Source organism: Phyllostomus discolor, chromosome 10 (assembly GCF_004126475.2).
Source record: "Phyllostomus discolor isolate MPI-MPIP mPhyDis1 chromosome 10, mPhyDis1.pri.v3, whole genome shotgun sequence".
Taxonomy (NCBI): Eukaryota; Metazoa; Chordata; class Mammalia; order Chiroptera; family Phyllostomidae; genus Phyllostomus; species Phyllostomus discolor.
Genome location: NC_040912.2, coordinates 70,559,084 through 70,577,124, shown reverse-complemented (window position 1 = coordinate 70,577,124; position 18,041 = coordinate 70,559,084). Strand labels below are relative to the sequence as shown.

General features: G+C 38.5%; 1 protein-coding gene across 1 annotated transcript in view; it reads left to right on the top strand.

Annotated features, from left to right (window-relative positions):
* Positions 1-2,580: 2,580 nt before the first annotated feature.
* The window catches only part of SLC13A1 (solute carrier family 13 member 1), a 113,270-nt gene continuing 97,809 nt past the window's right edge, over positions 2,581-18,041 (top strand). The window contains exon 1 of the mRNA XM_028525207.2: positions 2,581-2,712. Coding sequence (XP_028381008.1) covers positions 2,614-2,712 — 99 coding nt within the window. The 5' untranslated portion in view covers positions 2,581-2,613. The remainder of the gene's footprint in view (positions 2,713-18,041) is intronic.

The window sequence follows — 18,041 nt, the reverse complement described above, 5'->3', positions numbered from 1 at the left end:
TCAGTATGTGCAGGGGTATACAGCATGCAGGCATAGCTCATTAATCAATATCCAAAGGCTATAGCTATAGAAAACAGATATTATGTATAGATGACAATTGAAGAAACACAGAGATCTGCCTCAGGTCAGGGTCTGTTAGACATGCTGACGCCAGATGGTTGTTAAGGCATATTTCATGAGATAAGGAGTTCACTCCTTATGCTTTGAATTTAAACATCTGGCTTAGACCAACAGGGCTACAGTAAAGCAAAGCAAACTTCAAAGGATACAATGTATTCTTCAGGTCTGACTTCCCATGGGAACCCTTGGTGTTAGTATTGGGTCATGCCTGCCTTCTGCATTCCTGGCTTTCTGGTGGAGACTTAGAGGCCTCTTTCAAGGCCTTGCTTGTGAAGGGCTACAGCCTCCAATACCACACAGAGTGGCTCCCAACACTCTGGTTGTATTTTGCTTGCTTGTTTGTTTTGTTGATTAGGTTCCGCTTATAGGTGAGATCATATGGTATTTCTCAGTGATGTGGTTTAAAGGATACACTAAGATATGTTTCCAAGAGACCCAAAATCTTCTTTTAGAGTTTCATTCCCTGGAGACTCATGCAGAGGTATGGAGCTTGTATCAGTCATTCCCGTTTACTGTAAGTGATTTTTCAGATCTTTTCACTCTGTGACAGTGGAGAGAAAACTACTGAGGAACAGGAGATTTGCTGGACAGAAAGAAAGGCTGGAATTATTCTGTAGAAGGTGAACCATTCTATAAGATCAGGCTGGCTAGAACCACAGGCCATCACCTGAGGGTCCTGCAAACCTGCATCTGGTGAGAAATGGGCACCAGAATCAGGAAAGTGGGGTGCAGGAAGGAGGCAGTGACAAATGTCAAGTGCTTTTCCTTTAGCCTCTGTCTGGTTTGAATACTGTTGTTCCCTGTACTTTAAATTCCTCATTTCCATTAAATGTCACACAAATACCTTTTTATTTCTGGTGTCATATCATGAAGTAAAATCTTCTCCAATGAGAAAGAGAGACTCACATGGTCTCAGTAGGTGACTGAGGGAAATCTGAGAACAGAAATGGTTTCTTCAAAAAATAGTCTTTTTTTAAAAAAAAAAAAGCAATGAACTGTCATATAGAAAAACTAAGTATTAAAACTGCTTTAAGTAATTCAGTTCCTTTAATGTGATTTTAAACACTATTTATTATTACTGTCTATTGTTACTCACTATTTATTGCTCTTATTATTTATAATTACCTCCTCTTTCATCTGAGAAATTCAAGATATAATATGCCTTTCTGGTTTGGAAACTTTTCCTGTTTACTATTCTGATTTCCTAAATCACTATGTGTAATATATCTTGAGAAAGTTGTACTTTTAGAGGAAAAAATGCTTTTTCCTTAACATTAACAATACAGTGAGTGTTGGTGAAAGAATTATTTTCCTTGATGGAAAAAGAAAGCAGAGTTACATTAGTGTGGAATTAGAAATAAGGTCTAAATGGTAACCATAAATTAGATAAAAGTGAAGTCATTCTGACAAAAGAAATGAACTATAAATTATAGAAAGGAATGTCTTTTGTTTATACCTGGGGCTGGGTGCAGAGTAGTAGCTCATCTGAGGTTTATGGGATGATTAATTTACAGCACAATGAGAAACAAACCAGAGTCCCTAGCACCGAGGAGTTTCAAAACACATCCTCCGTATCACTGCCAGAACAGTCCCCATCTTCACACATACAAAGACTCACACACACATGCATGCACGCGCGCACACACACAGCTTATGACTCATCTCCGTGCAGATTTTCTGGTGATTATCTAGTCAGTATCTCAACTCAATACGGAAAAAGTCTTGCAGGGGAGTGCTTATATAAGGCTTTACAATAACTTTCGGTTTCTTATACAAATAGGCAATAGTGTCCAGGAAATACAAAAACCATGAAGTAAGTATTGTGCAATTGAGTGTGGCATGGGGGACAAAAATGCTATTCAATTTCGGAAGCAGTGTTATTTATTTTTTGAACATGAGCCAAGGTTCCCTGAATGAGAGAGGTCGGGGGTTCTTCAGTGGGTCCAATTTCACATTGGCAGTGTAGAAGTTTGCCTCAAACTTTATATGAGAAGTTCTAGAAAAATCCTCTGTACTGAAAACTTTTCCCTTCACTGAAATTCCTACTATTGGAATTGCTGTTTCAGTTCACATGTGCTTCCTTAGATAGGGCGCTGGAGGAACCCAATCAAGGTGTCACCTAAGTGTGATAACTACTCCTGTTTGGAGTCCAGAAGTCAGAAACATCTAAAGGGGTGGAGAGAGGGTCCTCATTTTGGGCAAACTCAACCAACCTTACTGTTTTGCCTTCTCCTAGACTTAGCCAGTTAATGTGAGCACAAAAAATAGGGAAAGAAGTTTTGGTCTTTGATTTCTTGCAAACATTGTTGGACTTATCTCTCCATAGTAATCGTGACAGTAAAACAATAAAGATTGAGATTTAATTTTAACTCATGTGGGTCAGTCTAGGGCAGAAAGTGAAGATGATGAGCTAGAGAAATATTAATCCAGGCTGCTTATTTAACTTCAGCCTCATTTTGAGGAGAGCGCTATCAAAGGCACCTGCTCAGGACAATGAAACTCTTCCGTGAAATTTTGGTTTATCGCCGGTTAATCCTCATAGTTTTCACTCTGTTGACTCTGCTGCCCCTGCCTATCATCCTCCAAACAAAGGTAAGTGAACCTGGACAACAGGCTGGTGGATTTCCTGATTTAATTGTCGTTCATTGTTGGTCCAGATTTTGGCATACTTGTAAGCACTTTTCTGCTTGCTTTTAAGTGTAGTCAGTCTATTAAGTCCAAAGTGATAAAGTTGGTGCATTTTTAATCTCTTAGTGAAATGATCTGAATCAGTGAACATTCAGTGAGTACCTCCTCTGGGCCAGGCTTGATGAATGTCACTTGCTCGGGAGAGGCCCTAAAGCCTGGCTCTCTGCTTTAAGTCCTAGATTGATCACATACAAGCTTTGTGACCTGGGCAGGTTACTTAACCTCTCTGTGCTTCTGCTTTTTCATATGTAAAACTGGGACAGTAACAGGTTTGTTGTGGGAATTAAATGCCTCATCAAGCACTAAAGCAGTGGCTGGTATATAGTACGCGGGGCAGTGTGGGTTTCCCCAAATGTGTTGACTCCACAGCTGGTACTATTCCCACTGTAATGCCTCTTCTCTGAGTACAGAAAAGCAAGTATCAATCCAGATTATTCTATTCTGAGTTAAAAGAGGATCATGCTAATTATAATACCATTGGTACTCCAGTTTCCCACAGAAGTTGGACACCGATAGCTCTCCTCTACCAGCAGACCTGACAAAGGCACAGGCCTCTGCTGCCAGCAGCTGCAGGTTGTCTGCTGCCAGGGGCAACCACCCCACTGCAGCCTCCAGAGGGCCCTCTCCTGGGACTAAGACCTCCTCCTCTTGTTCTCAGTGGATGAAGGGAAGAACTCTCCACTTGTTTTGGTCAAACGTTGTTCCAAGCTACCAGATCCTTACAGAGTTTCCAGTGAAAACAGCAGGCATAGTCAGATTGTTTTTGGTTGGCTTGGTTTTGTTTTGCAAATTGTGTGATAATCCTCCTCTATCCTCCCTGCCCATCCCACTCCAGCTACTTCTGATCATGCCTTTATGAGTCTCTGGGAATCACTAGAGGTCAAATTTGAGTCAGACATAGGGCTCTAATCTGAATGCCCACCTCCAACCCTCTCTGAAGACTTGTTACTGCATCTAGCATGCATGATGGCCTCTTTCCAGCTCCCCTGGTCCTGAAATCCCCTACAACTAGCTGGATCCCACCATGAACACATCCTAGTTCATATCTGGACCCCTGCTATCTCTTGGTTCGTCTCAGCATTGGTCCTTACTTTACAGCAGTAAAAATAAGAAATTAAACTAATCAAGACAAACTTTGACCATGATTGCATGTTATCTGTGCTGCTTCTTTGACATATAAACTCAGGACACTGATTATCTTCCATAATTTTCAGAGAAAATGAATATAAACTATTTTAAAGAGAAAACAAGTAAATAAATAAAAAGCAATGATTTCAGTGCATGATTCATTCATTAACTGGAAATTATATTCTTGCTAGGAAATGCAGTCATTGATTTTTTTTCAAGGTGCTGTGATAAGAGTACATTAGGTCTGTGAGGAGACTAGGGGCATGGCATTTAATGAACTGTGTTCCTCATTCCTTTCCCTCTAATCAACTCATTTGTTAAAACTCAAGTAATGTTAATGAGAGGGTTTTTTTTCCTAGTTCAATAACATGATTTCATTTTTTTGGCTACTCTAAATGCATAGTTAATCATTTCAACTGCCATTTAAACTCAAAGAATATTATTTTAACTATTGCTTACAATGAAAGCAGATTTTTTTCCAGAGAATATGGACCTTTGGAGGGTATAGAATTTAAGTAAAGGCTTACTTTGACATGGATGCATATCAACTTATTATAACTTTCAGGTTACCAAACTGGAGAGCCCTCTGCTTTAAAAGCATACAGAAACAGAATAATTAAAGATTCAAGAAAAACAAAATGTTAATTTTGGTTTATAAAAACACAATAACTCTACACGACCTAGAACCAACAAACAACGAATTCTTGACTTTTTTTCCATTTTTCTACTGGTTATTGAGTTGTTTGTATAGACTGACCTTAACCCTTACCTTAATTCCATCTCAAGTCAAAAGGTGCCATCAATGATGAGAGACCCTCTGTTGTTTTGCAATGCAATTTTCAAGGAAAAAGAAGGGATACACTCAGCTTTACCTAAATTATCTTGTTTAACCTTGTTATAAACAGTAAGGCCATCACCTATGTTTTATCATTCTCACTTGACATTTGAGGAAAATGATGCTCAAAGGTAGTGACTCAATGAAGGCCCCAAGGATGCTGTAGAAACTAGATTTGAACTTGTGTTCTGTCAGAATTTGTAATGAATGCTTTAACAGTGGTTTTTTCCATCTTTTCTATATTTTGTATTGTTAAAGATTTACCCTGTACTTTTTTAATCCTCACCTAAGGATATGTTTTACTGATATTAGAGAGAGAGGAAGGGCAGGGCAGGAGTGGAGAGAGAGAGAGACAGACAGACAGACAGACAGACAGTCAGAGACAGAGAGAGATGAAAGAGAAACATTGATTGGTTGCTTCCTTATGTGCCCAGACCAGGGACTGAACCAACAAACTAGTTATGTGCTCTGACCAGGGATTGAACTCGCAACTCTTTGGTGCACAGGACAATGCTCCAACCAGCTGAGCCACCCAGCTGGGCCTACCCTCTATCTTGAAAACTTACATAAAGTATGGCTTAATAATCATTTATCAACAACTTGGGCATTTCTCTTCATGATAATGCTTTAAACCATAGAAGAGGTAATACAGCCATTTCCTTAATTGACCTCATGCAACCCAATGTCTTTAACGTAGAAAACTGTAGTGATTTTAATCACTAGGGGTGGGCCTGGTTAACCAGAAGAAAGGTTCAGGCTGTAATAAAGAACATAAGTCATTTATTTTAGCAAAAAGATTGCAATCCAGGAGACACAGATTCAGGTAACTCCAACTGTGCTCTGGAGATTACAAATGTAATCCTTTTATGCAAGTGAAGGATTGCTGCTGACTAAGTTAACAGTAATTGGTCAGTTCCAATATCTGAACAAGGGGGATGAACATTACAAGGAGGAGGTAAAGTCCAGTGTGTGTCCGTACAGCAGTTGTTTTTCTAGGATGTTTATGACTTCAGCCTTGAGCTGACTTTAGCAACAGGTACAGCAAGTTAATAGCAGTCAAGAGAACCAGGACTCAAGCTATTAATTAGCCCTACTTCCTTAATAGCCTCCTGACTCTATTTTAAAGTGATTCTCTTAACCATGCTTATTCTATTTCTCCACTATCAGCCCATGAGAACTGGAGTAGCAGTCAGTCTTCTTATATGCCATTTGATGAACGTCCCAGAGTCCCAGCTATACAAGCTGATCATCATCAGCTTGTCAGAATATGGTGCCCTTTCCCTTTCACATCAAATGCTCACCATAAGTCATGGCATTAAGTTGGCATCTTAGTATCTTTAAACTGGAAGAAAGCCCTGGCTGGCGTAGCTCAGTGGATTGAGCGCGGGCTGGGAACCAAAGTGTCCCAGGTTCGATTCCCAGCCAGGGTACATTCTTGGGTTGCAGGCCATAACCCCCAGCAACCGCACATTGATGTTTCTCTCTCTCTCTCTCTATCTCCCTCCCTTCCCTCTCTAAAATAAATAAATAAAATATTGAAAAAAAAATAAACTGGAAGAGATCTTAGAACTCTGTGTTTTAATTTTCATGGAAATGATATTTTATAGCAAAGGAGAGCATGTCTCACCCTAGAAGCCCATGGGCATAAGTCAAACAGGAACTCAAGTTTTATCTTTATGAGTTAGGTTTTATAATTAGCCCATTTTTTGCATATTAGAAACAGAGACAAAAACAAGTAAATAGATTGACAAAATGTGGTTATATAGATGTTTTTGTAATGGAACTCAAGGGGTTGACCACTTGGGGTGCTCAGCCATGAGCACCCTGGTCAATTACCTGTTGATTTGTTCTTTGCATTTGGCTGCGCTTATCAGGTTGGTTCCTGTCAAGTTCATCCTGTTTGCAGCTGGTCACAAAACATAGTGCTACATTTTAACATTTAGCAAGAAGAGCATTTAGTAAAAATGGCCCATACCATGACACCATTGTCCTATTTAACATTTCCAATTAACATCTGTCTGACTCTAGAGCCAGCAATTTCAACCACAACTGAATACTGTACCCTTACAGCTTTCACAGTGCTAATAATTATACTCCCAATACACTGGTGTAAATGACGCTTTACTAATGGAATTCATCTTCTTTATTGCTTAACACTGAATCACAGAAATGCTGTCTTTGTAATTGTTACATAGACATCAAAGTAGCCTTAGTCCTTCCCCAATTAGTAGTTACTGATCAGTAAGACAACCTATAATGCAATTTCTATTTATACAAATATTTGAATGAAGTTAATACTTGCACTTAATTTTTTGCATTTTGGAGAGAGATTTCTTAAATATTCCTAGATTTAAAAAACTTGGTAAAACTGGCCTAGGCTGTGTCCATATTCCCAGTGATATTCTCTGTGCAACGTTGTTCTTTTGTGACTATTTCTAACATCTTGCTCATTTTTACTCTTTTCAGTACTCTGTGCTATTTCCTTATTTATTTTTCCAGCTCTTGGCTTATCTTTGTGTTTCTGTAATGAAACAAAAAGATGAAAAAGAAGGCCAGGTTTGTGTGAGAAGCAGTAGGAGGAGAAAAACTGAAGTAATATTTTTTTTTGTTTGTAGAGTGCATTTCTTCCAGGTGTGTCCCTATCTGTCCAGTCCATCCATCAATTAGGACCCTTTCTGAGAAACAGGGAAACAGTCACACAGCCATTGAGCAGCATTTCCTAGTTGAGTCATTGTCAAACCAAGACTAGATTTCAATTTTCTCTCAGGTACTTCTGGACTTCTCTATAAAACATTTTACACCAAGGGAGATTTAAAAAGAGAAGAGAATGAGAGAGTCAGTGCAGCAGGGTGTTAGTGCCCCCAAAGATTCCAGGAAGAAGCCCCACCAAGCCTCATTCCTTAGCCTTAAGGCCAGACAAAACATATAACAAAATTATTTGCAAGAAAGCATGGGTTAGAGAGGGAGGAAATCTAGCTTTAAAGGCCGGCTCTATTTCACATGCTGTTTCCTTTACAATATATTCATTTTGTACATCATGAATTTCAAAGTTAGAATAGAAATTATAATAAAAGAAATGATACATGATGAGAGACTTATGGTGCTGAATCTAAATTAAACAGATGGGAGAAACAGTGCTTGTAAAGAACTGTAAACTTTGAAGGGATAAAAGATCTACTTAGAACTCTGATGAAGAAAATGAAATTGAGGGGGAGAGGATTTAAATCAACTACAAGTGAAAGAAGAGGGAGGGCAGCATACTCCAAAGAAACAAAGAATTTTTAAAGGGCCAAATCAAGTAATTAAATATTTTAATTAGAAACAATTCATATAATTTTAAATGTTGCTTTAAAATATTGTAAGGATATAAGATAAGGGGGAAATTCTATCAACTCTAAGAAAGTGAATATTTTAAACACAAAAAACACATCAAAATGATGGAGGGCAAGAAAAAACAAAATAGAAATCATGCTAATAGTAATGTGACCAGTGAACAAAACCAAGAAAATCTAAATTTGATATATTTTTTATCTCATGAATATTTTATGACAAATTGCTAAGCCCAAAGTGTTGTGCTAAGTAAACTGTGGCACCTAAGCATATGTTTAAATTAATGTTAATGCTTTTAGTAGCTTGTACAATTGCTGAAAAGTCAATATATACTATGGCAAATGCTAATCACACAATAAGGTTGTATATAAACACAAATAATTTGTTATCAATGTGTAATTAATGTGTGGATAAACCTCTAACAGTCCTACTTGCCCATGACCTATTACTCCTATATCCTTTATCTCAGAGTATCTGCTACTCTGCTACCCTTCACCCCATTTCCAAGCCTGAAAAATATGTGTCTTCTCAGATGCCCTAGTTTTTCCTAAGCTCCCATCACTCAGTCTGTGTTGCTTTACCTCTTATAGTGGTATTACACCCCCCTAGTCTGCTTCCCCATCTTCATTGCAGCTGGCACTGCCTCTTTGAGTGTGACTTCATTTCTTTCTTTCTTAGATGATTTTCACACTCTTCCTGTGAAGTCTCCAGCCAGAGTACTAATTTTAAAATATCAACCTAGTCCTATATCCATGGTCAAAGTTTTTCAGGAGAAGAAGTTTGAACCCCTTTTGCAATCAGGGGGAAATATTCAAACCAAACATGTACACACTGATGGATCTTTAAGGTTTTGCCATTTTGTTGTCCTCACAACCCTCTCCAAAGCCCCTAATGCCTATGTTCCCCATTCACATTTTCCACACTAGCAATATTTCCCTATTTGCAGTCCTAGAATGCCCATGACTAGTGCCTCTGTCCTTGTGCATGCTGCATCCTCTCATGCCCGCTTTCTCCTCTTAGCAAAGGCAGCTCAGGCTTTTACATGAACTGAGTAGCATCCTCCATATTCTCATTGCATCATGGGTATATTGGCCTTCATTAGAGTACATATTCCATTTCATTTTTTCCCCTCCCATTTAGACTGAAAATGCCTAAAGAACATAGAACATATTATTTAATTTGCTTCTCCAGCACCAAACACAGTGCCTACCACATGGCAGATAGTTGATAACTCTGCTGAATAGATGAACTGATGATCTGTCATGACAGAAGGATATGGAGAATAAGACCAGATTTTGTAGGAAAGATAGGATGTAGGAGAGAGAAGGTAATAAAAGGGAGGAACTTCAAGTAGAGTGAAGAGCTACTAAGGGGCAGATAAGAATGCTGGTGTAACAGAAGAGTGTTTCTTCCACAAGCTCTTCTTTACCTTCCATAATATATTTTTATACTTAGTTTGATAACAATAATTAATGCGAATGTCCACTGTAAACTTCATAACAACCATTAGAAATAGTATTATCATTCCCACTTTACAGATGAGCAGAGACTCATAGAGGTTAAGAAATTTGCCCAAAGTCACATGGTCTGTAAAGGGAGCAGAAAGATTTAAACACAAGTCTGTCTGACTCCCAATGCCATTGATGACATTGCTTCTTCAGTGGTATTTACATCAGACCTTTAGAAGCTTGGGCATAGGTTACCTTACTCCATTGTTCCTGCGTTTGCAATTACTGAAAGTGTGTATTGAGATGAGGCTTCCTCTGCCTAGATTAAACAGCAAAAACAACTCATGACTGGCCAAAAGTGTAAGCAAGAAATAAACTTTGGTTGCTTAAACTGCTGAGATTTAGGGAGTTTTGCCCCAGTGTAGCTTCAACTGTCTTTATCCAGCATATTCTGAAAAATTTCCCAGATGATTCTTTTGTGCTACCCTTGGTTCATTACCTCATCAGTAAAAGGAACAGGGCTCTTATAAGAGTTTTAAATGTTATGTCTGTGGATGAGCTCCCCCAGATTTACCCCAGGTATTTGCTTAAAATCATAGCCTCTGGATGTGAAGTCCAGGATACTGCTCACTTAACAGACTCCTAATGTGGCTGAAGCAGTTAATCCATGGACTGCATTTTGATCAGATTAAAGCATAATCAGGTCGGAGAACTAAATGATCTCTCAGGCAATTTCCAGTTTTACTGTGTGCATGGGGAGTAAAGACAGTATGTCTCCATTGCTAACTAGTTGCAGAGATTAACTGAAAAGAAGGAGTTAAAAATGTCCCTATAATTGGCATAATGCAGTCACCAATTGTTTTTCCTTGATTTCCATCTGGGCTAAAAATGAACAAGAAATGCTAGTTAGTTTTTCTTGACTTTGTAGTTGAGTTTCTTCTTACTCTCCATCTTCCAAGATGAGGATATTTCAAGTCATTTCAAGCTTTGCAGTGTACATGGATTAGGTCTTGAGAAATCATTGCAGCACTAGTGGTAGGTAGGTGTGTCACAAATGATGCAAAGCTCTTTACAGGCTCTCTCAAACAATAATAGTGGTTTTCTTGTAGCGTACAGATTCAGAATACATGACTTTTCTCTTTTCTTAATTTCGTTGTGTTCTCTTTAGAAAATCAATTGCAGTGAGTGAGGCCTGTGATTGGTCCTACTTTTCTCAAGCTGTGCTAGAGATCATATCCACATAGGTACTAATTCATCAGTCAAATTGCTTCCTAGTATCACTCGTGATGTCATTAAAAATGAGGGGAAGAGAGAGAAAACTATATTTTAAAGCCTAATTTATATTTCAATTCCATCTGGAGCCATAATTTAAAATAGAACCAAAGTGATTTTTAAATATAATCAGCCAAGATAATTTGACAGAGCTTGGTGGTAATGGGAGGGGGAGGGGCCGCTATTATCCAAATTGCCTAGTCATAGCTTAATTTACCTTTTCCACCTGTGCAGCAAGTGCCCTGACTGCAGGTAGCTGAGGTGGTTAAGATGAAATATGACTATGATATAGTTCAATGGGGCCTGGGGAAGTAAGTGGGAGAATGTCAACTATGGGAAATTAACCTATCCAGGTAAAAATTTTCATTCCAATTCTAGTTTATTGGCAAGAGAGATGTCAGCTCCAGAAAAAATGTAATGACATTCGCCCACTGGGTTGAGGGTCAAGATATCAGTGCCAATCAAATAGGAAATAAAACAGAAAAGAGAATAAGCAAAGAAAAGAGGTTCTTATGCTAACGAACTTTATGCCTAGGGTAGTGACTGAGTGTTTTTTATATAGGGATCAAGATACACTAATAAAAACAGTAGTAGAAACAACACAGAGGGGAAACATTCAGTCATTCATTAAATATTACTGAACACTCACTACAGGTCAGGCACTGTTTTAAGTGCTGAGAATAGGACGATAAATAAAATGAGGTATGCTCTCAGGGAGTTTATGCTTGGATTGAATCCCAACTCTATCACATACTAGCAATGTGATCATTGATCCTTAGTTCAACATGGAATTTGGTGGTGAGTAAATAAATGATATGGAACACAAACAATTGTATCTAACAGGTAATAAGTATCCATTCTCTTACTTAATCATAAGATCAAAGAAAAGATTTGTTTTACTTGGCAAATATTTTCACTTCTTAAATAAGCTTTTCTATATTGTAAAGGCTATGATCAGGAGTCTAGCCGAAGGTTATATATTTAGGATGTCCCACCCACACCCAAATTCCTTTCCCCACTCTAAATACAAAACAAATAAAATATTTCTGTAGATCAGAATGGGTCAGAAAAGCAAACAAGTGGACTGAAGGTGAGAAATTATGGTCTTATGTGCCCTGCACCATTCTGGCATCAGAGTCAGGTTCAATGTCATAAACTAAGGGCTAGAGATTGGTTTTGCATTTGCCTGGCAGGACAGGACCTCAGGCTTCCAGGATAAGGTAGATTCTGGACTGGAAGCTAGGGACTGTCTGGAGGCAATTGTAAAACTTCTAGATGAAGAATAATGAGTACAGAAAGGAGAAACACACACACACCAAAAGACCACTGCCACCCAGGATAAATCTGAAAATTAAATTTCAAATTACAATAAGACAATTAAGAAAGACTGACAAAGAAATCAACACAGAGTTGAAAACACTCTAAATGAAACAAAAATAATGGGAAAATTAGCAGGTAAGAAAAAGGAAAAATTCACAAAAATAATAACAAAGTATTTTTTCAAATAGGGATATATCAGTTACACACCAACAAAGTGGATAACACAGAAGAAATGGATAAATTCCTAAAAACACACAACCAATCAAGACTAAATCATAAAGAAATAGAGAACCTTGAATAGACCAAAAGGAGTAAGGATCTTGAATCAGTAATCAAAAACCTCCCAGCAACAACAACAAAAGCCCTGGACCAGATGGCTTCACTGGTGCATTGTACCAAATATTTTTTTATAGTTGACAGTATTGCAGATGGCCCCTATGTCCCCTGACATTTGCCCTCTCTTTTCAAACTCTCCCGGAAAGCTAAAGAGGAGAGAACGCTTCCAAAATGATTTTATGAGACTAACATTATTACCCTAATACCAAAGACAGACAAAGAAAGACACTAAAATAAAAGAAAATTGCAGGTCTGAATTCCTTGTGAACATACAACTAGGACTTTCCAGAAAGCATTCAGCCATGTAACATGAAAAATAGAGGCATTTATTGAAGACGATACGAGGTACAAGAAACATTGTACATACCACAGTGATGCCTCAGTCCCCTCAAAGTAGGCACTTTTGGACCTCACACAGTACTCCCAATTGCCATCAGCTGCCCTGTTGTGTTTCCCTGACTCTCATCAACAGTCTGATATCTCTCCCCTTTCAAAGGTGATTTTAGCTTTGGTAAAAGCCGGAAGTTGTTAGGTATCATATCTGGGCTGTAGAGGGGCTGAGTCGCCTGGGTGATTTGATGTTTTACCAAAAAATTCTGCATGAGATGTGATGCATGACTGGATATATTGTCATGATGAAGCTTCCAATTGTCAGTTACCCATAGATATGGCCCTCTGAATCATCTGAATAGTTTCTATGGATGAATGTTCAAGCTTAATGCAACATTTGATGTAGGTTCATTGCTCTACTCACTCAGTCCTTTTGAATGTGACAGCCACACAGTACACATGCTCATTGAACAGTGTCTACTGCCCCCACTGACTAGTACAATGAAGTTGTTCTTGTTCACACATGCACATTCTAGTCCACTTTCCTTGGCTGCCAGGTTACATTGATATCATGCAAACCATTCTCAATTTATTAACAATGGCTGAAATTTTTCCTGATAGACCTCGTACATGTAAAATTCCTAAATGGATAGTAACAAGTTGAATTTATTAGAACAGTAAAAGGATTATGACCAAGTAGAATTTATCCCAGAAATACAAGGATATGGAATATATACAGGATTTTCCTAATAGATGTAAACAAACCATTTGACAACATTTCAATATACCTTCATGATAAAACCTCAACAAATTAGGTGTAAGAGCAAACTTCAACATACTATATGATATATATGACAAGCCCCCGGTTCACATCATACTCAGTGGTAAAAAATTGAAAGTTTTTCCTGTAAGATCAGGAATAAGACAAGGATACCCACTCACACCACTTCTATTCAACATAGTATTGGAAGTACTAGACAGAGCAATTAGGCAAGAAGAAGAAATAAAAGGCATCAAACTGAAAAGGAAGAGGTAAATTTATCTCTGTGTGCAGAAAACATGATCTTATATATACAAAACCCTAAAACAAAAACAATGTTAGAACTAATAAACAAATTCAGTACAGTTGCAGGATTCCAAAATCAATATAAAAAATCAGTTGTGTTTTTATACAAAAATAAGTAACTATCAGACACAAAAATTAAGAAAAAATCCCATTTACAATAACATTATTAAAAAAACAATAATAAACTTAACCAAGGAATTTTACCTTCTACAGTGAAGACCATTAAATACTGAAGAAAGAAATGAAAGGAGTCACAAGTGAATAGAAAGATATCCCAGGTTCATGGATTGAAAGACTTAATATTGTTAAAATGTCCGTATTACCCAAAGAAATCTACAGATTCAATGTTACCCCTATCAAAATACTAATGACATTTTTAACATGAATAGATAAAGCAACTATAAAATTAATATGCTACCACCAAAGACCCGGAATGACCAAAGCGGTTTGAGCAAAAAGAACAAAGCTTGAGAGGAACCGGCCTGTCTGTGGGGTTACTGGGAGCCAATGACTGGGCTTTCTAGTCAGACCACCACCGCTGTCCAACCCAGCACTGCTGGCAGCACAGAGTCAGGAAGGCTGTGGATCAGCTCAGCATCTTGAGTTCCCTGGGCGGCGCGAGAGAAGGCGTGTGAGATGCAGGCTCCAGAAACAGAACGTAGGGAGCTGCCCTGCCTGAGGTTGAAGATATCTAGAAGAAGCAGGGTCAGCACATGGCTACCACCTGGTGTTACATTATAGCTGTGGGGAAAGATTCAGAGAAAAACATTAAACTGTCAGAGGCTCTGAAAGGAAGTTGGCTGGGAAAGACTGTGAGTCTTAGGGGGAGGGAAAGCATTTGGAAAACAGGACCCCCTGGGACCAGTGCTACACCATGGGGGCCATACAGAAACTCTTTTAAAAGGGGGAGCTGAGGTGAGATCTGAGGGTCGGCAGGGACATGGGGCTCTCATGCTTATGTGTGCAGGTAGGGTGTAGCAGCTTTGCTAACCAAAAACTCAGAGGCAGAGAAAATAGGTTGAAGGAATGGGAGGACCGGACCCAACTTGATTGACGAGGAGACAGCAGCTCAGAGTGGAGAATTCAGGCCAAACCTACAAGAGAGCAGCAGGATTGGGTCTGGAAGGTAGGAGCTGAATGCTTGAGATTTGCTGCAGTCAGCCAGGTCCTTTCACGGACAGGTAAACCCAACCCCCACCTCTGGGATCACAAACTCCCAGATCAGGTAGGCCAATCTCAGAAATTTTCTGCAGTGTACATAATCTCGGGGAAAAGAAGAAAATGTGTTAATAGGGCCCTTTACCACACACTACATGAAACACAGCTCCCTGGGCCCCAAACTACTAAACCCAGCAGAACAGAGAAAATAAAGACAGAGGCCACAAGGCACTATCTTCTCTCCTGCATAGTTGTTTAACATTCATTTCATATCCTTCAAGTTTGGACATAATATGGCAACAGGTTTTGTAACATAGTTTATTTCAAATATATATTGCTCTTCCCTTCTCTTACTCCATACTACCTCCTTCCTCCCTCTCTGTATTTTTGTTTTAAATTCTATTTTCTCTCTTGCTATGACATGGTTTTATTCCATACAGTTGCTGTTGCTCCTCCCTCCAGTCTCTCAATACCATTTGTGATTGTCATTAGTCTTCCCACATTCCTTTTCTCGTTCTTAAAATACCCTTACCCTCTCTTCACCTTTATCAATCTTTGGTTGTAGGTTGTGGATAAAGAGTTCAATGTTACAGTTCTTTAATCTTATTTCTAGATAGTCATTATCTTTGTATTTCAAATCTCAAATTTCACCATTCCCCTCTCATAGTCCATTTTGCCTTCCCCTACCCTTTCCTGTTTTCATTATGACATTAATATTTCCGTGTCTGAGCCAAGTTTTCATTCTGCATTCTTAATATTCCTTCTCCTTCTATCTTCTCAAAATAACTTCTTTTTCCTCCAGACATCTCTTAAGCTCTTCTTTCTTTCATTTTCCCCCCTTATTCCAGTCTTAGCTCAATGGTTGTTGATATTGCTATGGGAAAGCTTTTCCTACAGTTAGGACCATATTATTTGAAATAAAATATATATAGTTGTTGTGGTTGTTTGTTTTTTCTCTCATTAGATGTATACATATATATTTAAATTTTGGTTTTAACCTAATACTGTATGTTTCCTTTCTCTTACTCCATTCTATCATCCCTCCTCTCTTTGTTATTTATGAAGTAAATTTTATTTTATTTACCTCTTTGCCTTCTCTTTATTCCCTATTCTTATTATTGCCCCTCCCTATACCCTTGCAAAATCTCTTTTCTTTCAATGTCATCCCATATTCGTTTTTCCTTTCTTATAATAGTCTTAATCTCTTTACACCTTTATTAATATTGGCTCACTTGCTATTGATAGTGTAATTGGTGGTGGAGGTTACTTTTGGTGGTGGAGGGTGTGGGTCTGTTTGGTTTTTTGTTCTGGCAGCACCTGTACAGCAGCATACAAGACATGCTAAGTGGGGTGACTCTCAGTCAGCTCCAGGGAGGAACCCACTGAAGAATGACCCAATGACAACTGAAACCCAACTACAACCACAGAGCCCACATAAACAGCAGAAAGGGCAGTGCAAGAGCATGAATCTCAGGTGATCAAGGAGACTGAACCATTGGTCCTACAGGTCTCCTGCCACAGATGTTCACACCATGAAGACAGGGAGTCAAAGAAGATCAATTTAACAAGCAGAAACAAACCAGAAGAATCACTTAAAATGGAAAGACAAAGAAACAACTTATAGTTGAAAGGAAAGGAGGAATCCCCAGAAATACTGCTAAATGAAATTGAGGCGACCAAACTATTAGACACTGAGTTCAAAATAATGGTTATAAAGATGCTCAAGAGGCTCAGGGAGAACTTCAAAGAACTCCAGGGATACTTTAAGGTACTTACCGAAAATTTCATCAGCATGAAAAAGGACATAGAAACTATCAATACAAGCCAAGGGTAAATGAAAGATGCAATATTTGAAATGAGGAACCCAGTAGAAGGAATTAAAAGCAGGATAGATCAGGCAGAGAATCAAATCAGCAAGCTGGAGACAAGGTAGAAAAAGATTACCAGACAAAGCAACAAAACAAAAAAAGACTCAAGAAGAACAAAGAAGTGTTAAGAGAGCTTCAGGAGAACATGAAACATAATAATATCCGTGTAATAGGGATACCAGAAGGCAAAGAAGAAGAAGAGCAAGGGATAGAAAACCTGTTTGAAAAAGTAATGAGATAAAACTCCCCTAACTTGATGAGAGAAAAAGTCGCTCAAGTCCAGGAAGTCCAGGAAACCACAGAGGGTCCAATCAAGAGGAATCCAAAGAAGCCCACTCTAAACATATCATAATAAAAGTGGCAAACAAAGACATAATTATAAAGACAGCAAGGGAGAAGCAGGTAGTAACATACAAGGAAGCCCCAGTAAGGCTAGCAACTGATTTCCTAACAGAAACACTACAACCCCAAAGGGAATGGCAAAAAATATTTCAAGTAATGAAAAGCAAAGGACTGAAACCAAGATTACCCTACCCAGCAAGTCTTTCATTCAAAACTAAAAGTAAAATAAGGAGTTTCCCAGACAGAAGAAGGCAAAAAAAATATATACCTCCCCCAAAGCAGCATTGCAAGACATGCTAAAGGAACTGCTTCAAGAAGATGAAGGAAAAGAGAGAGAAGGCAGGGGGAGGAGGACACAGGTACAAAGGGGAAAAATAGCAATGAATAAGTTCCTATCAACAGTAACATTTAATGTAAATGGCTTAAATGCTCCCATCCAAAGACATAGGGTAACTGAATGGGTAAGAAAACATGACCTGCATATGTGCTATCACAAGAGACCCACCTCAAAACAAAAGACCTACACAGACTGAAACTGAAGGAATGGAAAAAAATATTCCAAGCTAATGGACAGGGGAAAAAAAGGGTAGCAATGCTTATATCAACAAAATAGACTTCAAAACAAAGGACATAAAAAGAGACACAGAAGGACCCTTCATAATTTAAGGGTAGAATCCAATAAGAAGACATAAACATTGTAAACATATATGCACCCAACATAAGACTGCCCAAACATATAAGAAAATCTTGGAGGACCTCAAGAACGATATAGAGAACAACATACTTAAAGTAGGGGATTT